The sequence below is a fragment of the Silurus meridionalis genome, chromosome 19 (assembly GCF_014805685.1).
Source record: "Silurus meridionalis isolate SWU-2019-XX chromosome 19, ASM1480568v1, whole genome shotgun sequence".
Lineage (NCBI taxonomy): Eukaryota > Metazoa > Chordata > Actinopteri > Siluriformes > Siluridae > Silurus > Silurus meridionalis.
This window is the reverse complement of record NC_060902.1, coordinates 8242031-8266441: the sequence shown is the minus strand read 5'-3', so window position 1 is coordinate 8266441 and position 24411 is coordinate 8242031. Positions and strand designations below refer to the sequence as shown.

The 24411-nt window shown below is 37.3% G+C and overlaps 1 protein-coding gene, 1 long non-coding RNA gene and 1 pseudogene across 2 annotated transcripts; 2 read left to right on the top strand and 1 right to left on the bottom strand.

The window, feature by feature from the left end:
• Positions 1–1154: 1154 nt before the first annotated feature.
• LOC124402557 (SAP domain containing ribonucleoprotein) lies at positions 1155–10339 on the top strand. Its single transcript, XM_046875671.1, has 11 exons — positions 1155–1260; positions 2860–2959; positions 3555–3598; positions 3836–3888; positions 4537–4588; positions 4993–5066; positions 5261–5295; positions 5384–5409; positions 7854–7922; positions 9040–9126; positions 10146–10339. Exons 1-11 carry the CDS (start codon positions 1228–1230, stop codon positions 10185–10187), a joined length of 615 nt encoding a protein of 204 aa, XP_046731627.1. The 5' UTR covers positions 1155–1227; the 3' UTR covers positions 10188–10339.
• A 2473-nt stretch (positions 10340–12812) lies between these two features.
• LOC124402553 overlaps positions 12813–24411 on the bottom strand; it is a 311654-nt pseudogene continuing 300055 nt past the window's right edge.
• Positions 20543–23795, top strand: LOC124402560. The gene is made up of 2 exons (XR_006928746.1): positions 20543–20739; positions 21814–23795. It is a non-coding gene; the product is annotated as an uncharacterized LOC124402560 (long non-coding RNA).

Below are 24411 nucleotides of genomic sequence, written 5' to 3'. Positions count from 1 at the left end.
AGGGGAAATCCCTGATGTATTTATACAATGAAATATATACATTTCATTTTAAATTTCGATGCACAATATTTAATTTAATGTGAAACTAATTTAACTCCAGAATGGACAGAGCATAACAGAAAGTGCTTTTCCATTCCTATAAGTAACTTACTGCACTTGTCAGAGAGCTAGATGATAATCTTGGGTTTGAATAATGTCGGTGGATTTTTTTGGAGTGGAAAATATTGTTTTTTTGTTTGCCAGTATGTTTCCAGTTATTTCCTTTCATTAACTACATCATTTAAATACAGTGGCAGTTAGCTAACAAATAGCTCAATCAGTAATGACTTTTTTTGGCAAAGAAATAAGCCATGATATTAAAATCACCTGCCTAAAACTGTATATATCTCACTGTGTTGGCAGGTACACCGATGTATTGTGGGACCTTGATGAATATGATTTGTTTGTGTCACTCACTGGACGAATGCTTGATTGAGACTTGAAGAATTTAAAGGCCAAATCAGCACTTTGAACTACAGATAATGTTTCTTAAACCATTCCCAGCAGAACTTTGCCCAGAGCAGCCCTCTACCTCTGCAAGCTTGCTTTATTCCCATACTACATCTTATCCAGCATTAACTTTTCAGCAATTTGTGCTTCAGACTGGAACTGTTGGGGTAGCATTCACTTCCAGTGCACATCAGTGAGCCTTGTGCACACAAGACCCTGTCACTAGTTCATCAGTTAACCTTTCTTTGACCACTTATGGTAGATACATAAAAGACTCACTGTTCAATGCTCTGACCTGGTCTTTCTGCAATTTTAATTTGCCTCTTGTCAAAGTTGCTCAGATTCTCACACCAGCCTATTTCTCCTGCTTTCAACACATCAACTTCGAGAACTAATTGTTCATCTTCTGTCTTTTTCTTTGTGTAATTCCCTAGTATTTTTCTTTCAACTCACAACTGTATATAGACCAACAGAGTGGTAAATATCTTAAATGCTTCTAAATACATTTAGAGTTCTGTGATTAGATAGATTCTGACAGGGCAGCATAGTGTGTGTGTGTGTGTGTGTGTGTGTGTTTGGGGGTGGTTAGGGGTGGTTAGGAAGCAACCATCCATTTTAAATTAAAGTATATTATCCCAGAGGCCTCTAGGTGGCGATATCAGGATTTTATTTTGTGCTGCAGGCTCCAAAAGCAGGAAATCCCAGCCAGAACCGGAAACACCTGGGAAGCTGGTGAAAATGGCTGAACTGGTCGAACTGCATAAACTGAAGGTAACAAAAAAAAAAAGAGAAAACCCAAAAAAACAACACTGCACGTTTCTAGTCTATAGTTATATTCTTGAAAATATAAAAGCATTTCAAGTGTATTAAATCCCTAATGGGTCTGAAGTGGGATTAATTTTAGCAAGTTAGCAAAGTAAAGAACAGCTAACACCTGGTCTCTTTCTTGCTAAATAGCTAACGAGAGACAATTCGCCCTCGTTTTTTAAAATATATATAATTTAATACTTTTCTTAATCGCAGTAACATTAATGGTTTTTAATTAATAAAAATATCATGTAAATGAAATTGTAACGGCGTCAGGAATAGTTAAAAAAAGTAAAAAAAAAAAAAAAAAAAACGTGCTATCGAGTAGCTTAGCTAGTTAATGGTGTCGATTTTTACTGCCGAGTTTGAAAGCGAACATTAGTAAAAAAAAAAAAAAGTAGAGATTTTAACTGGTTTTGCTTGTTTTAATTAAACGTCATTGGTATTATTCCTGATTTATAAATACGTTACGAAAGTATTTAGTTAACCGTATTATTTAAGCCAATGTTAACGTTTTTTGCGCATGCGCACGATACAGACATGTAACCTACATAGAACAGTGGTGTGAAATAAGATGTACAATAATTTATTCAGTGTAAATCAAGTGCATTGCAGTCATGCCACATTAAAAAGCTTTTCACTGCCCAGTAACAACCATAAGCTTTACTCAAGGCAGAGAATCAGAGAAGGTCCTTAAAGCATCATTATCTGATAAGCAGTGTCTTCTATTTAAGGGGCATTTTCATTTCTAAGCCTTTTTTATTACTACTGTATTTTACCTTTTGCTTGTATCAAGTACTTCTTACTGATCATAAGGTCGGGGGTACAAGCTCCAGCATCGCCAAGCTGCCACTGTTGCCCCCTGTGCAAAGCACTGAACACTTTCTGCTCCAGGGGCACTATATCATGGCGACCCTTTGCTTGTATTTCATTATACGTAAGGAGACTGATTTCCAATATGTAAATGATATATCTCAAATTTATGTTAAAACCAATTTTTTTTAACCCTGATCTTTACATGATTCTCAGCTCAGTAGTGAAACCAGCACATTATTATTTCCATATATGTTCTTACTTAATCAGAAATGTGATCAAATCTATTTGTATGTAGCACAAGGTGCGATAATGTTCTTAACTGAAAAGGTCACGTCAAAAGGCTGTATATGTACAAGGATATGTTGTGATTAGGATTTTTCCTGGCAAATGAACAAAAAGAATAAGAATTTGGTTGTTTATTTAGATTTGACTGCAGATAAATAAAAGTTAGTTTTCTTATCAAACCATAACAGACTGCAAAATTAAGCAAAAAAATTTAATGCTTGTTTATTTTGGGGTTTTTTTGTAGTTATGGTCCTGTTTAGATATCTTTTTTAAAAATTTAGCTACACTGTCATTACTGAGTTTTCAAAACATAACCAAACAAATGTAAAAGATTTATGAATTGCACCAAATGTAGCAACTCGGTATGGAACTAATCATAGCAACAAATGAATATCCGTAGGAAGCACATGTAGTGTTTGTGTGACGCGTTGCATAAATTTGTGTTTGTGGTTGTGTTTGTAGTTAGCTGAGCTGAAGCAGGAGTGTGCTATTCGGGGACTGGAGGTTAAGGGCAACAAAGGAGATCTGATTGCCCGGCTGCAGGCGTACATTGACGAACATGGTATGTATGTGTGTGTTCTGGAACCGCGTCTCTCATTTTATATCTTAAATCACATTAGGGGATGTTTATTTCTTTGTTAGATGGTTGTGTTTGGTTGTGGAGTAACTCCTGTGCCTTTTTAGTTTCATCACTTCAAACACCAACTGGCTGAATGAAAGGCATTTTGTTAACTGTGGATGAATGTTATCATTCCTCTATAAGCATAAAAGGCTACTTCATATTGTGTGTCTAAACACGAGGTGATAATAAAGTTAATATTATGTTGTAGCTGTGGCAAATCAAAGTTGATGTAAAATGTGTTCCAAAGTGTTTTACTTGCTACATTACACTTTATTTCTGTGCATATTGATAAAAATGGAGTAATACTAAAATTACAGAACACTAGGATTTTTTAGATGTTTTGTCATGTGAAGAGAATGAAGATAGTGTCAGCTACACAAGCACAAAGATTTAAATTATTCCAGTCAGCAAAAACAAAATTCTTGTTTGTCCTCAAATTCACTTGTGGGTTCATTTTACTGGCTGTAAACATCATATTGTAATGTCTTCTTAATAAGCATTTTTAGTATATAACTATTAAATGTTACATTTTCAGATGATGATGTCAATGAGGAAGAAGTCTTAGAAGAGTTTACTGAGGTAAGTCATAAAACTGAAGTTATCTAAGCAGGTTAACCATAACATTTGTATTTATGATGCAAAAATACTGTTTCTATAGGATTACTGTACTTATATAGGAGGCACATAAAGCATATCCTAAAATGTTCAGAACATTAAAAAAAAATCCTTCAGGAGATTATTTTAAATTCAGCATTCAGTTGAATTACGCACAGTCCTTGAGTAAAGCTTTGTTAAAGGCAAATAAATTTTGTTTAGGAGGCAGCAGCACCTGAGACAGAAACTCCTGAAGAGTTACCTGCACCTGACACGTATGTATATTTCCCTGAACAAGATCAAGAACATCGTTTGCGATTTCCGTTATAGTTCTTTCTGTATTTATGCCAAGTTTGTACAGTCTAGTTTTGTCAAGCAGGTGGTGCTGTATCTGCATTTTCTTGAAGTGTTACAAACACGGTTCATTATCATGTACTGTGCACTTATTACATGTGCATAATAATGCATAAACATTTTTTTGATTATTTCTTAAAGGTGTAAAAAAAATTTTTTTCTTTATTTTCTGTTAATTTTTAATAGAACCCAATTTTAGTATTTTAATGTGTGTAATGATTTTTATTATGGTACTGTGACAAGCAGTGAGAAACTAACTCACTTAGTAACTAATATATTGTCTAGCCAAAGTGCGTAGCCTCCTTTGAGCTATGCTAGACCAAGGGTGTACAGTTGTGTGCGTAAAAAAAAAATGGCCAGTGTATCTGGGGTTAAACATTCCAACCAAACAAGGGGAAAAAATGTGCAACCACACTGGCCATTTGTAGATAAGATTGAGGTTCTCTGCACTAAACAATAAACAAAAGCTGGCATCAGTGACTTTTAGATATTATGTTTACTTTTAAGCTTTTTAAGCCTAAAAGAGTAGTTTGTTAAATGTACTAATCTTTGTTTATTCCTTTGTTCAGGGAGGCTGCAAAGAAAGTTATAAAAATCAACCTTTCGGAATCGGCTTCTGAGGTATATTTTTCTTACATCACTAAGTGCGAGCAGTTTAATACACTGAAACGGGGGATTTGTTTTACCAAGCTTTTAAAATACAGCTTCATTTGTAATAGCCTTCTTAAGCATGACCGGCATTTTTACTGAGTTTGCTCATTTACAAAAAGTATACATTTATATTTGTAGCATAAAAAAAGATTAATAAATCCCTAGAAGCCTAATAATGATCTGTATCTAAAGTGGAATTAGTCATCAAACTTCTCCAAGTGTTAAGCATGTCAAAAAATTCACACTTTGTTTAAAGGATCTTTATTTTAAATCCAAAAATCCAATTTTTATCTCTTTAACTTTAAAGTCATTATAAATCTTGGTTTCTTGTCATTGTCCTGGTAAATTTTTGGACGTCTGTCTTAAATTTTTAGAGATTGCAGAAGAGAGCAGAACGCTTTAATCTTCCTCCAAACCCGGAGAGCAAGAAGGCTGCACGTGCTGCAAGGTAATGAGGATGTCTAGAATGTATACCATAGTAATTTGTGATTAAACGGCAATCACTAGTTTTCATAAATTCCATGATGTTTGATGTAGTTAAATATGTTATCTGTGTTGCCATGGAGACACATCCATGCCATAACTGCTGATTTTTGCATGATGTTATATTAACGTTTAGCTTAATGTAACGTTTTCTTCCAGGTTTGGAATGCCAGAAACATCAGCACCCTCCAAAGGTGAGTTTCAGCCTGATGTACACAACTAAGACAGCAAAAAACATTTTAAGATATTATTTATTTAATTGTTGCTGCTTCTGTTTTACAGGAACCTCTGCCATTTCAAAAACGGATGTAAGTATGGAGTTAAAAATACAGTGCTTAATCCATGCTATGTTATTTATTGAAAGGGAACTAATTATAATATAGAGAATATAAGGTTAAAATAAGAAAATGCAAGCTTTCTCTAACAAGTTGTGTGATGCTGCTTAGCGTAGCCCCTCCCCCTTTAAACATCATGAATTATCAAGAAAATAGAAGAATTAACTACATAAACTTTAGTCTGGGATTTGCTCAATTCCACATTTCTGAATGATTAGCTGCAGCATGTAACACCTGGATACCACCGTATGCATATGCACACATCATGCATGATCGTCCAATAAGGGAGGCATGACGCTGTAGTGGCGATAATTACTGCAGTCATACTTCAGTCATAGACGTTCTCAATTAGTCTCAAGTTTCCCTTGTGAGTATTCATGCTCTGCATTTAACTATGGTAGGTTCTTGTGTGACTGAATCTAGGATTTCTGCCCAAGTTCATATAAACCTCACTTTGTGAATCAGTATTGTGACCTTGTAGTCATCAGCATTTCCTTCTGTGTGATCAGTGCGTGCACAGTTATAAAAAACAGATGGTAGCCAGGTAAGATATGCCCACCCCCCAGTGTGGGTTGGACTCAATATACAGTGGAACTCCGTTGTACGAGCATAATTCGTTCTTGAAAATTGCTCGTGTCCATTTGCTCATATGTTCGATCTAATTTTCCCCATAGAAATTAATGTAAAAGTGATTTAATCCGTTTCTGAGATGTCATTCGATCGCTTATTTCTGCACTTTGTAGCCTATTTTTAAAAACAAATACACCGCAAATTACCGTAATATAAACATAATTTAACACTTACTCATGTGATAGTGGTTGATTTCTAGTGTGAGACGCACCACGCTCGTTACCTCCTCGGTTTCCATGGTAATTCTATTTACTTTCTTTTTTACAGCACCATCACTGATTTTCTTGGGAGACATTTCTAGTGAAATGTAAGATTTCTAGTGAAATAAAAATAACACTAAAAAAAGTTACTGTGGGAGAGCGTATGAATACGGGAGCCACTTTTATTTGGTTTTTTTTTTGTGTCGGTCTACTTAGTGCAGCACGTCTCTGGCGAACGCGCACATACACACGCTCTCCTCCTTAAATGCACCCTCCGATCACTTGAACTAAGCGTCATCAACTAAGCGACTGATGCGACCCTCCGCCGAAAACGGGGAACCGGCAGCGTGAGTTTGCTCGTGCCTTCGAAATTTGCTCATGAAACAGGGTCAAATTTTGCAAACAAGGTTGCTCGTATCTCCGTTTGCTCGTACTATAGGTTGCTCGTACAACGGGGTTTCACTGTATACAGATTTGGACCCCCCCATGCCACTCTATACCACAGTCTTTACTTTGAGGTGTGCCATTCAAAGCTAGTAACTGGGTTTGTGTTGCACTCCATATTATGTATTATAAACATTATTCTCCATATTATATGGTATTTATTCACGACACAAAATGTTCTTATGATCTTGACATGACATAAGTTGTTTTCCACGCACTCGCTAAAGCATGGTTCTGGTTATTATCCATGATGCTGCCCGTCTTATGCTGCATACACTGAAACATGTAAGTACTGATCACGAGGAAACAATGTTTGTCAAGATCACAAGAAACAAAAATATATTATAATGCATGGCCTTTTAGTAAACATACTGATTACTTTCCAAGTAATGATTTACATCAGGGGTGTCAAACTCCTTTTCACTGAGGGTCATATCAGCATAATGGTTTCCTTCAAAGGGCCAGATGTAACTTGTAACAAATGTAGCTCAATGTAACTAAATGTAATGTAAAATAAATGCAACTACTCCTTAATGTTAAATACCGCTGGATTTTTATTATTCAACTTACAAATATTACATATATATTTGCATGAACGTAAAAAGAAATGTTTGCTTGTTGCTCTGACATAAATCCGTTTAATTTGTCAGCTTATGAAACCCACATTACTCAATGATCACACTATCCAAATGTATAAGGATAAATAACAAGTTATAACATTACTTTGTTCAAACCTTTTTTTGTCATCGTTGAGAGGGGCCGAATAATGGTCCAACCAACAATTGTGAGCTGCTAAGAACATGTGTGACAGGTGTAGCATTTTACACTTTACATTAAACAGCTAATGAGAGATGGTTCGATTACAGTGAACGTTTGTCTGCATAAACGCTAATTGCCTTTTAAATCTTGCTCCATTTGTTTTTTTGGGGTTTTTTTGGAGGCTCACTTTGACATAATAAGCTCCGTGTGGGATGCCGTCACTTCACGGGTAACATGAACGGCATGCATTATGGGAGATGAAGTTTATGGTCAATGCACACTTTTGACTTATTTATTATAAGATAATTAGACCGGTTCAGCTTTCGCGGGCCACATAAAAGTTTGAGTTTGATGCATATGATTTACATCCTCTGTGGTCCTCAGGTTGACGTCGAGACCTTAAAGAAAAGAGCGGAGCGATTTGGAATGAGTGTCTCCTCTGTGTGCAAGAAGGTAGGCCATAGTTTACTGGTGGAATGGCATGACGTATGAAGTTATGAAACTGTAAATATTTCAAATTGAATTCTGGATGAAACACCTTTCAGGGAATTGTTATTAAGACCTAATGGCTAAGTTAGGGCCACCAACCTTGTAATGTTTAACACATGTCACTGAACACTAGGTGGCACTGATGCCTTGCTTTTTTATTTATTTATTTATTTATTTATTTATTTATTTAGTATTCATGTCCACAATCATCAGTTTGACACCACCTCTCAGTAGGCAGTTATATGCAGACAAACATCAAACCAGAGAGAAAAAGTGCATGAAACAGGTTTGTTTGTAAAAAAAAAAAAAAAAAAAAACAGCCACTTATTCATTTAGACAGAACATAGGTACTTGTATGATCTATAACAGGGGTCACCAACCTTTTTGACACTGAGAGCTACTTCTTGGGTACCGACTAATGTGAAGGGCTACCAGTTTGATACACAATTCTGAAAAAAAAAAAAAAAAAAAACCCTTAAAACTGCTGAACACATTTGGGATTAATAAGAATACCAACCTCACAGCAGGGTATTTTGTCAGACATCAGTGCTCAGATTCAGTACACAGGCATGCTCCCAAATGTAGAGGAAGACCTTCACTGATCTGTGAAGGCTTTTGCAGGAGCCAAATCAATATCCTTTTTGAATACATCCTTCTGATCACAGTGTAATTGCTGCACATTCATGCTGCAAATCTCCTAAAACCTCCCCAAAGTTGCTCTATTGAATTTGGATCTGTTAAATGAGAAACCCATTAAAATAAACTGAACTTATTGTCACGCCGAGTTTTTAAATATTTTTTTCCCCTGTTCGGGTTAGATGTAATACTCTTCACCTATATCTGCTTGATTTGAGAGCTTTATATTGTTATGAATAGAATATTCATATACAGTAAACGTATATATTTCTTATACACTTGAGCACATATTAAAGGTCTCTAATTCTAGCAGCAGTATAAACGCTATAATTAATATAAAGTTATTGCGGCATTCTTTTACAAAATGGAAGAGCCTGAAATTTTGAAAAAATACATATTAGTGGCAAACACATTTACTTGATGGAGTCTTCTGTTCTTTGTGCAGGTTGAAGAAGATGAAAAGCTGAAGAAGAGAAAGGAGAGATTTGGAATTGTGACCAGTGCTGCCTCGGTTGGACCTGATGATTCAGAGGTAACCATGCTTGAGGTTTTATTATAATTAATTTTACAATTGAACAAGAAGCTAGAATTTATATTTAAATTATATACAGTCGAACCCACTTATCTCTACCTCGGTTAACTCGCCAACCCTATTAAGTCGACGTTTTTGAAGTGGAACCGCCAAATTCTCGTTTTGTCTTAGCATTTTTTAATCGGTTATGTCGATTCTTTTATGTCGACGAACCCTAATATCTCAAGCACGGGGGGGGCAATTTGCCACTTAACATCGGTTATCTCGATCCGCATGACCAATCGCCGGCTTTTACCACGTCACCATCTCGCTACCGTATTTTCGCGTATATAAGACGTGTCTTATAGAAAGTTTTACATACCCCTCGCCCAGGGTGCATCTTATATACGCGAAAATATGGTAGTGAGACGGCACTGGGCAGCCACAGAAAAACTCGCGGAAGTGGTGGAAAAATCAAGCCTTACAGATGCTACAGGTGTAGGACACATTTCAGAGCTGTGTCAGAGTGAAATGACTTGAGAATTAAATTTTGACACTGGTTAGCTTTTTGTAAAAACGAACTACACCCTGCACGTTTTGTGTGATTTTGTGAGCGATCTTTGTGTTTGCAATATTGGAGAATATAATAAAGGTTTGTTTTGAGACTCAACGGTGGTTTGTATTGTATACTGGTAAATGTCTGCTGTTAGTTGGTGCACATATGCCTTTTGGTGTAAACATGTATGTACATTTTTATAGCATGCCTTCATCAAACAAATCGCGGCAACACTGTTGTGTAAAAAAAAAAAACCCTCCAAAAAACACGTGCATGTACATTCTCATTTAATAACGCACATCATGTACATAAAGAAATTTCAAGCACGTTAATATATTGCCGCCATATTGGTTTTTATTTATCTCGATCATCGGTTATCTCGACGCTTTTTGGCAACCCCCTAGGACATCGACATAACCGGGTTCCACTGTACATTTATTTTACTTTAATTCTTAAATGTGGTTTGTTGCTCTTTTTTCCTTAGGCAAAGAAGCGAAAGCGGGCGGAGCGGTTTGGAAATGTGTGACTTTTTTTTTTTTTTTTTTTTTTTTGTGAGTTTTTCTTTTAACTTTTTGTATTATTTTTTTTTTATCTTTCAGCTGTTGGAACATGATGTATTTTTAGTTATTCAATGTGTCTCAAGTTCTGTACAATAAACACCTGCCAAATTTCTGCACAGCTCAGTTTGTTTTTAATCTGCAGGGCAATTATTATTAGTAGTAGCATTTGTTTTGTTTAGCATTTACTCTAACAGATTGATTTAAAATAAACACCCAGAAAGGCTTTTATGTATGTGTTTTTACTTGCTGAATTTTTTTTTACTAAAATTCATTATAGCAATTTGATTTCATCTTCGCATTAATTCACTTTGAGGCACTGACCAGATATTAATTCGTCAGAATTGCAGCAGTTGATCTACTGCGTTTCACTTTGGATAACATTTGTTTCTGATCATACAGCTGTACCTTTTTTTTTTTTTTCTCCTCTCTCAAAAAAATCAATTAATTTTTATTTGCATAGCGCTTTTAACAACTGACATTGTCTCAAAGCAGCTTTACAGGGAACTTAATGTGATGTAAAGGTAATATCCATGGTTTATTGGGGCCGTGTGCTTCATTACTTCATAAATTGCTCAGATTTTAATTTTGAAAAAAAAAATTTTGTGCCTGTATGGGCAACAAAATTATGAAAAATGATGACAGAAAATTCAGTCAAAAATGAAATGTCTCGCACAAATCCTGGATTTGGATCCTGCACCGAGCATGTCTTGGCTTAATGATTGGAGGAGGTCAAGTACACAATTTTCGGCCTCATCTACTATTGCTACAACCAGAGGAATTGAAAACGCTGATAAAAATAAAACCCAGAATAGAAAGGGTTAATGATTCTTTGGAGAAGAATTTCTATTTTGAATAATGATCCAAAAGAACAATGTTACAAATTAATGAAATATTGTATTATTCAGCACAATTCATGTATTTAACTTGTCAATACTGAAGTAATGTTCATTTACAGCAAATGACCAAATGTGAGTAGCCAGATCTTTACATATATTTCAGTAAAAGGTAATTCCAGTAATATCCCAACCTCTATGTAGGCTTGGTGTAAATTCTGTCAATTTATCATGGCTGCATGTGTGCTAATCTGTAGATTAAAAAGGACCAAGCATGTACTGCATTCTGCTTATTTCACTATTACAACAATGAGGGTCTGCTGCCACATAGCGCACAATATTGCATTTATTTAAGAAAATTTCAAATCAACAAACTAAATTTCCTTTAGTGAAAACACACTAAATTGTACATCACATTTGAACCAATGTGATTACATCGAGGCAGAATCCAATCCGTAAACAGAGTTGAGCAGTGGTTGAGGGGTTTGTTTTACTGGCAGTCAGTGGGATTTGAACTTTCATTTGCTGACTCCAAACCGCTGATCTCGAACAGTTTGCTGATCTCCTTGTTATAATTGTTTTGACAATTGTCAATGTTAAAATGCAATCCATCCAACATTCCAAATAAGCTTAAGATGCTCATAAAGAGAGAGAGAGACCTTCAGAAATGTTTTTATTATCCTGCACCCATATATATATATATATATATATATATATATATATATATATATATATATATATACACACACACACACACACACACAGAGTAATCCCCCGTTTATCACAGTGGTTACGTTCCAAAACTGCAATAAATGGATGCTATGCTATATATACAGTACTGTACAGTACTGTATTAACATTTGACTTCATTTTATACTTTATTTCGGCTTCTCCCATTAGGGGTCGCCACAGCGGATCATCCGCATGTTTGATTTGACACGTTTTTACGCTGGATGCCCTTCCTAATGCAACCCTCCCCATTTATCCAGGCTTGGGACCAGCACTAAGAGTGGCTGGGGTTGGTTCCCTGACCGGGGATCGAACCCGGGCCTCAGCGGTGAGAGCGCCGCATCCTAACCACTAGACCACCAGGGGACCATTTTACTTCATTTTATAATTAATAATTATATTTTTATTAATAAATGTCATTATTTCAACATAAAACTCCATAAAACAATTCTTATAACATTTTAGGTCTATCGTGAGAGGAAAATCAGCGACACAAATTATTTATGTGGCAAATGCAATTCCACGAGATTGTAACTGCGGTAAAGCGGGGGATTCCTATATATATAATTTTTTATATTTATTTAGTATAAATATTTAGCACATTTAAAAAAAAAGTTAGGCAGCCATTGTAGTTTAATATGAGCGCATACTTACTTCGTTTAGATGTGTTGAAACTGTGAATATTCTCGTTTGTAGAAATTAACAGCAAGAAACAGCATTGGTTTTTTTTTCTGTCACAGTCACAGTCTGTGACAGAACTGTCACAGTATTTACAGAGGGCATTGCATGATCCCTATTTAGTGTTGGGTTTTTGCCTTTTTGGTAAGAGAGAGTGAACAGGCTTAGAAACTGGCTTAAACACTTTGGAGCCAATTAAAAAAAAAATCTATCTTACAGCTATTAAACAGTTAAACGCAAACACTTAAAATCAAAACCAGGAGCAACAAACATAAAAAAAAAAAAAAAAAAGGAGGAAACCAGGAGACACTTGAACAGTCATGAGCAGACCAAATAAGCCACCATTTGTGTCTAAGAGCAGTCGCAGCGATCCACCACCATGCCGGGAATCTTTCCGTGGATGATCTGCTGCTTGTCATCAAAGTAGAGCATAATTATGGGGGACATTTTGGTGGGCGTACAGCAGGGTCCGGCTGAGCCTCTGGGATTGGCATGCTGCACCAAATGGGTGTGTGGGTATTTCTGCATGAACATGTACTCACACTGGCCTGAACAGTAGTTAGCCTTGTAGCGTTTAGGAGCAATGATCCAATCCCATCCAAATGCTTCAAAGTCCACTGTGAGTGGGTAGCAGCAGCAGCGAGATGTGTGTGTGAGACACAATGTTAATTGTTGAAAATTACTGTCCTGTGGTCTTAGAACTGTAGGAGTCAATTTCTGTCATTATGTTGGTGTGTGACTTTCACAATAAATCTGACTGAGCAGAGGTGTGTGTGTGTGTGTGTGTGTGTGTGTGTGTGTGTGTGTGTGTGTGTGTGTGTGTGTGTGTGTGTGGTGGTGGTGGTGGTGGTGGTGTGGTGGTGTGTGTGGGGGGTGATGTTCATGTGTGTGTGTGTGTGTGTGTGCCCATGTGTATGATGTGGCTCTTTGCGGTAACACAGTAAAAAATTTAGCTCTCGGTCTGGTTGGCCACCCCTGACCCCATCATTCAGTGGATGATGTGTCGGATGGTCTTGAAGAGAAGATAAAGGTAGGCAAACACTAGTGATTTACAGATCTGGATTTTTTTTTTCAATGCGATATCTCACCCAAGTCATTACAAAAGCCAATCTGCACTAGCAAAATGTTTGCAAAAATATGAGTCAGGCAACCACCTGAACCCCACCAAATCCTGTGTGGTTCACCTGGTATTTATTGCTGTCAACAATAAGTCCAAATTAAAAGGTTCAATTCTGGAGGTAGCATAAACAGAAAAAGTCAAGCTTCCAAAAAACTTGAAAACGTACTTAGCACTTTGGTTCTGTAGGTTCAAAACCATCACTTGAGTCACCTGCAGAAACTTAGAGCGCATCACAGTGCTTGTGACAAACGATACATGAAGGCGTACTATAAATGATGAAAGGGAGAAGACTTTATTTTTATATCAGTGCATGAAAGCAAAGGTTAGTGTTATTTGTATGACTTGTCAGTCTAATGTTTGTGGCCTTTTTCAACATCATCACATCAAGCTTGTGTTTTTCAGTCAGCACTTTAGTCAGCAGTTAGCCCACAAACTGGTAATGCAGTAGAAGCTCTGGGTTAGATTTAACCCCAGGTCATAGTGCTCAGTATGCACCCTAGACAGTAAGCCACAGGACTCCCCACAATACCCTGCCAGATGATCTACTACAGTTTAAATAAAAATGATAGGGAGTTCTGGTAGCAGTCTGCCTTTCCCAGTGTTGAGATCTGCTGTGCTGATTATTCAGAATATTTTTCAGGAAGTACAACAGTGCTCCGAAGAGAGTGATGGTACCGTTATTCTTAAGCTCATACCAGACCCAGACCCAAGTGTACCTGAGCTTAGAAGAACCGACTGTGTAATCGTACGTTTATTTGAATATCTTTACTTGTTAATATGAAAAGTGGCCAGTGTCAAGACAAAAGACACAAAAATAAAAAAACAGCAGAATACAGCAGAATTCCAATATTTAAACCAATTAAGACAAAAAGCAATTGAGTCGTTGTACTGCAGTACATTTTTTTAGATCTGCCAACCTTCAAAAACGTTTCTGAATACCACATTACACCTCTTCGCATTGTGTATCACTCCTCTCTGCCTTTACTCGTTTTTCCTGAATGTTTCACTTTGGACAGGTATTTACAGGTTTAATATTTTGTTTTTCTTGGCATTTTGGATCAAGACTTCTAAGTTCTAACTCTAAGCTTTTATTCACAGCTTAACAGGAAAATGCTTGGATATGCAACAGAATAATCTCAGTTAAGTTCAGAGTTCAGTGAGTATGAGTATATACCAAAGACAGAAGAAGAGTCAGACAGTAGCAGTTCAACAGAGGAAGAGAGTTCAGCAAGAAAAGTCAAAGAGCATAAAAAAAAGAAGGGATGATTAAAAAACATCAAGATCCAACAATGTAAAAGAAGGCGTGTGACATGTTCTAGTTCATTGGTGAGCAGTGGAACTAAAGAATCCTCTTCTGTGAACAAAGACACTGGACAGTCTTCTTTATCTGACAAACATGACAGCAGAGAATCATCTTTACCTGTTAATTCAAATGTGAAGGTCATGATGCTGAAGAAGTAAACGGATGGCGGAAGCAGTTCAGTGTGGCTGGCTTGAATGAGGAGACAAGCACTTACAAAACACCATCTTTAGCACTGAAGCTAGGGCACAACCTCAAGAAGATGGCAAACATTATTGAATGTGAGGCGATGATCTAATTCTTCTTTCGGGTTCTCCCTTCAGGGGTCGCCACAGCGGATCGATCATCCTTCTCCATACCACCCTGTCCTCTTTATCTGCCTTTTTCACCCTACCTGCATGTCTTTCGTCACCACATCCATAAACTGCCTCCTTGGTCTTCCTCTTTTCCTCCTTCCTGGTGGCTCCATTCTCAGCATTCTTCTATCGATATACCCCATGTCCCTCCTCTGCACATGTCCAAACCATCTCAATCTCCATTTCCTCACCTTGTCTCCAAAACATCCTACATGCGCTGTCCTTCTAATAAACTCATTTCTAATCCTGTCCATCCTCGTCACTCCCAACGAAAACCTCAACATCTTCAGCTCTGCTACCTTCACCTCCACCTCCTGTCTTTTACTCAATGCCACTGTCTCTTAACCATACAACATCGCAGGTCTCACCACAGTCCTATAAACTTTCCCTTTCACTCTTGCAGATACCCTTCTATCACAAATCACTCCTGTCACTCTTCTCCACCCACTCCACCCTGCCTGCACTATTTTCTTCACTTCTCTAACACACTCTCCATTAATTTGCACTGTTGACCCCAGTTGCCTGAACTCCTCCACCTTCTCCACCTCTTCTCCCTGCAACCGCACCCCTCTACTGCATTCCCTCTCATTCACACACATGTACTCTGTCTTACTCCTACTGACTCTTAATCCCCTTCTCTCCAGCACGTACCTCCACCTCTCCAGGCTTTTCTCAACCTGCTCCTTACTCTCACCACAAATAATATCATCCGCAAACATCATAGTCCAGGGAGACTCCTGTCTGACCTCGTCCGTCAACCTGTCTATCACCACTGCAAACAGGAAAGGGCTCAGAGCCGATCCTTGATGCAGTCCAACCTTCACCTTGAACCAGTCTGTCGTTCCTACTGCACACTTCATTTCTGTCACACTGTCCTTATACATGTCCTGCACCACCCTCACATACTTCTCTGACACACCTGACTTCCTCATACAGTACCACAGCTCTTTTCTTGGCACTCTGTCGTACATGTTCTCTAAATCCACAAACACACAATGCAACTCCTTCTGTCCTTCTCTAGACTTCTCCATCACCATTCTCAAAGCAAATAAGGCATCTGTGGTGCTCTTCCTCGGCATGAAACCATACTGCTGCTCACAGATGGTCACCTCTTCTCTCAGCCTGGCTTCCACTACTCTTTCCAATTATTTCATGGTGTGACTGATCAACTTTATTCCCCTGTAGTTACTGCAGGTCTGCACATCTCCCTTATTCTTAAAGATTGGTACCAGCACACTCATTCTCCATTCCTCAGGCATCTTCTCACCTTCCAGAATCTTGTTAAACAATCTGGTTTAAAACTCCACTGCCATCTTTCCTAAACGTCTCCATGCTTCTACAGGTATGTAATCTGGTCCAACCGACTTCCCACTCTTTATCCTCTTAATCACTGCTCTCACTTCCATCTTACTAATCCTATCCACTTCCTTCTTCACCAACTCCACACCACCCAACCTTCTCTCTCTCTTATTTTCCTAATTCATCAGCTGCTCAAAATACTCCATCCACTTTCTCAACACACTCTCCTTACTAGTCAACACATTTCCATCTCCATCCTTTATTGCTCTAACTTGCAGCACAGCCTTCCCAGCTCAGTTTTTCTGCCTGGCCAATCGCTACAAATCCTTTTCTCCTTCCTTAGTGTCCAACCTCTCATACAGCTCCTCATATGCCTTTTCCTTGGCTTCCGCCACATCCCTCTTTACCTGCTGCTGCATCTCCTTGTACTCCTGCCTACTTTTCTCATCACTCTGTCTATCCCACTTCTGTTTTGCCAACCTCTTTCTCCTATTGCTCTACTGCACTTTCTTATTCCACCACCATGTCTCTTTGTCTACCTTTCTATTTCCAGATGTTACACCAAGTACTTTTCCAGCTGCCTCCCTCATCACTCCTGAGTAGTTACCCAATCATTCAGCACCTCTTCACTACCACAAAGCTCCTGTTTGACCTCTTCCCTGAACCTTACACTACAGTCTTCCTCCTTCAGTTTCCACCATCGTATTCTTCTCTCAGTCCTCACTTTCCTCCACTTCTCCACCTCCAAAACCATCCTACAGACCACCATCCGATGCTGTCTAGCCACACTGTCCCCTGCCAACACCTTACAGTCTCCAATCTCCTTCAGGTTGCATCTCCAACATAGAACATAGTCCATCTGTGTGCACCTTCCTCCACTCTTATACGTGACCCTATGATTCTCCTTCTTCTTAAAATACGTGTTCACCACTGCCATTTCCATCCTTTTAGCAAAATCTACCACCATCTGCCCTTCTACATTCATCTCCTTAAAACCATACCTACCCATCACCTCCTCATCACCTCTGTTCGCTTCCCCTACATGCCCATTAAAGTCTGCCCCAATCACCAATTGTTCTTTCCTAGGTACACCATCTACCACTTCATCTAATTCACTCCAAAATCTTTCCTTCTCCTCCATCTCACAACCCACTTGTGGAGCATAGGCAATGATGACATTTATCATCATCCCTTCAACTTCCAGCTTTACGTTCATCACCCTATCAGAAACTCTCTTTACCTCCACTACACTCTTTCTGTATTCTTCCTTCAGAATCACCCCTACACCATTTCTCTTTCCATCCACACCATGATAGAACAGTTTGAACCCACCTCCAATGTTCCTAGCCTTACTCCCTTTCCACTTGGTCTCCTGAACACACAACATATTTACCTTTCTCCTCTCCATCATATCAGCTACCTTTCTTCCTTTACCCGTCATAGTACCAACATTTAAAGTACCAACCCGAACCTCCACTCTCCTACACTTCTCATTTCCCTGCCATTTCTGTAGACGTCTACCTACTCTCCTTCTCTTCCTTCGGCCAACAGTAGCCCAATTTCCACCGGTGCCCTGTTGGCCAACGATACCTGTGGCGGTCGTTGGTAACCCAGGCCTCGATCCGATCCGGTATGAAATTCTTATTTGTGATCTGCATATTAGATTTGGCACATGTTTTACGCTGGATGCCCTTCCTAACGCAACCCTCCCCATTTATCCGGGCTTGGGACCGGCACTAAGAGTGCACTGGTTTGTGCCTCCCTAATGGCTGGGTTAAAGTTGGAGAGAGGACAACTATCTTAATTCAAAGGAAGGAATCTAGATGAGATCCAGATTGATCCACAAGGTAAAACAGGCCTGAGTAAATAAAGATGTTTAAAAAATCTCTAATTCCATGTTATTATTAACAGGAATACCAAAGTTGGTTATAGATTATTTGATGAATGTAGCAGTTTAAAAAATGATTCTCCACTTATTTAGCTATAATAATTTTCTCTAAGGTTGCTGTCTTTACTAGAAAGAGTACTGATGGACAGTGAAGGATCAGACTCTGAAAACGAGAAAGAAAACAATGCTTCACCTCCACTCTCAAATTCTGCAGGTAGTAGTCAGCTAATGTAGGGAATGATGGGAATGCAAGAGATGAAATATTACTGGAAGAAAACAATTAAGTGCTTAATGATATTTAGGAGTTCTTATTGAATCATTTAATAAAAGAGCGTTTTATTATACAGACAAATCAAAGAAGTTGACTGCTGAAGTTGGACGACACAAAAGTCATCAACCAGCTAAAGGTAATAATATTCTGATATTGAAAACATCTTATAATGTTGTACTTGTAAAGAAAGTGTGCATTCTGTTTAGGGCTTTTATGATTTTAATGTCTTTTACTTGTTTTTTTATTATTTTTTTCCCTAATGCTATATTTTAATATCCTGAGAAGAGAATAAAATGAAAAGATATTTTTTGTAATTTCACCTGTTTATCTTTTGTTTAAAAGTACTGCAGCTGATTGGCAATGACTTAAAAGAACAATACACAACAAAGCTGTTTTTCAAATGTCTTATGAAATGGGTCATTTAATTTTCTGACAAAATTCAAGTAATTTCAATAGAAATCTGCACCAGGACCCATTTTAATAAAAGCCCCCTTGATTTTCACATGGAGGTGAAACTAGATATCAGAATTGGATCCCTTTTTTAGATCGTTTGCTTTTGGTCACTCTGGACCAATATAATTCAATCATATGCACAGTTTTTAATTACAACATGTAAAGAAAGGGAAAGGTCCTCCTGTATTAAGTTATAACCAATTTCCAGTGCAGGAATTTATGCTTAAGACCATGTAAAGGTGACGTATATAAATGTGCCAGAATTACAACTATGCAAGCAAGTATTTTAGCACAAATGTGTCTAAAACTGTGAAACAGTGAAAGACAAACTAAAGATCATGTTTTTTTTTATTTTATATATATATATATATATATATATGAGTCACTTTTATCACAATTACTAATTACTTTAATTTTATTCAGGATCTTCAAAAAACCCATGGAGATAGTGGTCTACAGAGGAGATCCAGGCTGTGAAAAAGACTCTGATGGACTACATCAGTTCTGGCAAGATTCCTGGTAAAGCCCAGTGCATGAAGTGCATTGTAATTTTCCCAGCAGCACTTCAAGGGAGAGGTTGGGAGGCAGTCAAATGTTATTTTAAAAATCGTATTGATTCCATGTGTTTTATTTGTTCCATGTGTTTGTGTTTGTTAAATGGCAACAGGTTCAAAAACATTTTAGTTCAAGTTGCTGACAAATAAATGTTAAAGAGAATTAAGATGTAACAGATTCTTGTTTTTGTGGGTATTGCTCAAATGTCCAAACTTTTTAGGTGGTCGTTAATCAGGGTTGTACATCCAATATCTCCTACTTCTACCTAATATTGATAGATATATTATATAGCAATATATCTTGCAACACGGTTGATCACATGCATGTTCTGTTTTAATTTAAATAGATTCCAGTGTGCCCAGATCATTATTTATCATAGCCCATAATGGTGTTAATGAAAATGAACATGCTTGTCATATAACATAAGTGTTGTAAATTCCAAAATCTGGAACTTTTCAGACTCTCAGAATTTAAGAGGATTAGATGTGTTTAACAGAAAGTGGGGTAAGGATTTTTTACTGTTTATTTTCTTAGAAATGGTCTATTCAAATACAAGAGATAATGGGAAATAGTAAAATAAAAAATAAATAAATAACAGTTAAATTCTCCCTTTCAACAACTCTTTAGTTATGGTCTGAACTTAATCTTCATTGTTAATTTTTTACAGTTATAATTGCATATAAATTGGATAATCTGCAGATAAGTGACATCTAGAGGTAGTTGGTGGTAAGACAAAATAGGGACGCCCCACCAGAATAGAAAAAAAAACAGACAAAAATTGAGCTCTCTAAACTTGTGTATTTCTGATAATAAAGATGATTTTTTTGGAACCGAAAAAATCCAAAAGAGACGTCTGACTTAAAATTGTGGCCTTAATGTAATTAGAAATCCCTGTCCCCGGTTGGAAGCAACCATCCATTTTAATGAAAATAAATTCTCCAAGAGGCCTGTAGGTGGCGATATCAAAGCAGGTATACCAGCCAGAAGCCACAGCTGAAGCGCAACAATGGAGCTGCTTAAATTTTTTCAGTTGAAGGTAACTAAACAAACACTGCACGTTTCAAGTCTTTAGTTCTAGTCTTCAAAATATAAAAGCTCTTTAAATATCCGTAATGTGTCTGAAGTTGTGGGATGAATTTTAGCAAGTTAGCAAAGTAAAGAACAGCTAACACCCAGTGTCTTTCTTGCTAAATAGCTAACGAGAGACAATTCGCCCTCATTTTTTAAACATATATAATTTAATACTTTTCTTAATCGCAGTAACAATGTTTTTTATAAAAAAAAAAAAAACATGTAAATAGAATCATAACGTCAGGAATTGTCGAGTAGCTTGAAAGTGAACAAAACACTGTAGAGAGATTTTAACTGGTTTTGCTTGTTTTAATTAAACGTCATTTGTATTATTCCTGATTTATAAATACGTTACGAAATTATTTAGTTAACCGTATTATTTAAGCCAGTGTTAACGTTTTTGCGCATGCGCACGATACAGATAAATAACCTATATAGAACAGTGGTGTGAAATAAGATGTACAATAATTTCTTCAGTGTAAATCAAGTGCATTGCAGTCATGCCACATTAAAAAGCATTTCACTGCCCAGTAACAACCATAAGCTTTACTCAAGGCAGAGAATCAGAGAAGGTCCTAAAAGCATCATTATCTGATAAGCAGTGTCTTCTATTTAAGGGGCATTTTCATTTCTAAGCCTTTTTTTTAAATTTTATTTCTACTGTATTGTGCCGTTTGCTTGTATCATCAAGTACTTCTTACTGATTATAAGGTCGGGGGTACAAGCTCCAGCATCGCTAAGCTGCCACTGTTGCCCCCTGTGCAAAGCACTGAACACTTTCTGCTCCAGGGGCACTATATCATGGCGACCCTTTGCTTGTATTTTATTATACATAAGGAGACTTATTTCCAATATGTAAAATATATATCCCATATTTAAAACCATATATTAACTAATTTAGTTTATTTTTTTTTCCCTTTATCCTTACATGGCTCTCAGCTCAGTAGTGAAATCAGCACATTAATGTCCTTTTTTTTTTTTTTACTTTGCCAGAAATGTGATAAAATCTGAAAATCTATTTGTATGGCACCCGATGCAGAAGCTCCAGAAAAGGTACCCGAGGCAGAAGCTCCAGAAGAGGCACCCGCACCCGAGGCAGAAGCACCAGGAGAGTCACCCGCACCCGAGGCAGAAGCACCAGGAAAGTCATCTGCAGAAGAGGCACCCGAGGCAGAAGCTCCAGCAAATCTTTTTTTTTTTTCCAGAAATGTGATAAAATCTGAAAATCTAATTGTATGTAGCACAAGGTGCGTTAATGTTCGTAAACGTGCCTACAAAAGGCTGTATGTACAAAAATATGTTGCAAATAGGATTTTTACTGGCAAATGAACAAAAAAGAATAAGAATTTGGTTGTTTCTTTAGATTTGACTGCAGATAAAAAAAAGTTTTTTTTTTTTTATCAAACCATAACAGACTGTAAAATGAACCAAAGAAAATGTAATGCTTGTTTATTTTTTGTTTATGGAGTTATGGTCCTGTTTAGATATTTTTTTTATTTTTTTGCTACAGTGTCATTACTAAGTTTTCAAAACACAACCTAAACAAATGTAAAAGATTTCTGAATAGCAACTCTGTATGGAACTAATCATAACAACAAATGAATATCTGTAGGGAGCACATGTAGTAGTTGTCAGGGTGCGAGTGAAACAGGAGGCGGAAGCCAGAGTACAGCTCGCTCAGGTTTTAATGACGAAAATGAGGGAGAGATACGCACGCACGCACGCACTCACACACGCACATGCACGGCAGTCCTTAGGTTGACAGAGTCCGAGGTGCCCTTGGGGAGAAGCGTAGCTAGTCCGAGGTGCGCCGGGGGGAAAACGCACAGCCGATACAGGATGGTGAAGTCCGGAAGGCCCGGAACACACAGAGTCCTGCGTGAAACCATGAACACATACAATAACGAACAAGGGAGTGAGTTTGAGTGAGGAGCTTATGTAGAAGCGGGGTGGAGTGATGATGAGCCCCAGGTGTGCGTGGTTAAGCATGGAGCTTTAGGGAGAGCGGAGGCATGAGAGCCACCAAAGGGGGCATGGCAGGTGGAAGCCATTTGAAGAATAAATTCAACAGCTCCCCCTGTTTTTCTGTAAAAAAAAAATGTGCAACCACACTGGCCATTTCTAGATGGATAACATTCAGGTTCCTTGCATTAGACAATAAACAAAAGCTGGCATCATGACATTTAGATATTATGTTTACTTTTAAGCTTCTTAAGCCTAAAAGAGTAGTTTAATGTTAAATGTACTAATCTAACTGTTTATTCCTTTGTTCAGGGAGGCAACGAAGAAAGTTATAAAAATCAACCTAATAAACCTTTCGGAATCTGCTTCTGAGGTTCTATTTCCTACATCAGCAGTTTAATACACTAAACCAGAGGGATTTTTTTTTTACCTCTGCCATTTCAAACAGATCGAATTATGAAGTTAAAAATACAGTGCTTAATCTATGCTATTATTTATTAAAATGGGAATAATTATAATATAGAGGATATAAGGTTAAAATAAGAAAATGCAAGCTTTCTCTAACAAGTGATATGAAGGATCACTGACAGTAGTTGTGTGATGCTTTGCATAAATTTGTGCTTGATGAAATGCATATTTCCTTGCATCTGTGGTGGTGTTTGTAGTAGCTGAGCTGAAGCAGGAATGTGCTATCCGGGGACTGGGGTAAGAGAGATCTGATTGCCCGGCTGCAGGTGTACATCAATGATGATATGTATGTGTGTGGAACCGCATCTCTTATGTTATATCTTAATTCACATTCAGGGAGGTTTATTTCTATGTGAGATGGTTGTGTTTGGTTGCAGAGTAACTCCTGTGCCTTTTTAGTTTTATCACTCCAGTTTAAACATCAACTGGCTGAATGAAAGTCAACTGTGGATGAATTTTATAATGCTTGTATAAGAATAAAAATGCCAGCAAAGTTGATATAAAATGTGTTTGAAAGTGTTTTAATTGGTACATTACGCTGTATGTTACCTCCTTTTAGTCTGTGCATATTAAAACTAAAATTAGAAAAACCTTAGGTGTCTTTAGATGTTTTTTGTCATGTGAGGGGAATGAAGATAGTGTCAGCTATGCAAGCACAAAAACTTCTGTAGTTAAAATAAATTTTATTTCATTTTAAAAGTTTTAAAAAATTCAAATAAGCAAAAACAAAATCTTTTTTTCTTTGTCCTCAAATTCACTTGTCTGGTTTATTTTGCTGGCTGTAAACATCATCATTAATAAGCATTTTTAGTATATAACTATTAAATGTTACATTTTCAAATGTTGTCAATGAGTAAGAAGTCCTAGAAGAGTTTACTGAGGTAAGTCATATAATAATAATAATAATCCAAATGTAAAAATTTTAGTCAAACTGTCTGGGTGAGCATTTTAAAACTGAAGTTATCTAAGCAGGTTAACCATAACCTTTGTATTTATGATGCAAAAATACTGTTTCTATAGGATTACTGTACTTATATAGGGAGCACATAAAGCATATCCTGAAATGTTTATAACAAAAAAAAATCCTTCAGGAGATTTAGTAGTTTTAACTTCAGCATTCAGTTAAATTACGCACAGTCCTTGAGTAAAGCTTTGTTAAAGGCAAATAAATTTTGTTTAGGAGGCAGCAGCACCTGAGGCAGAAGCT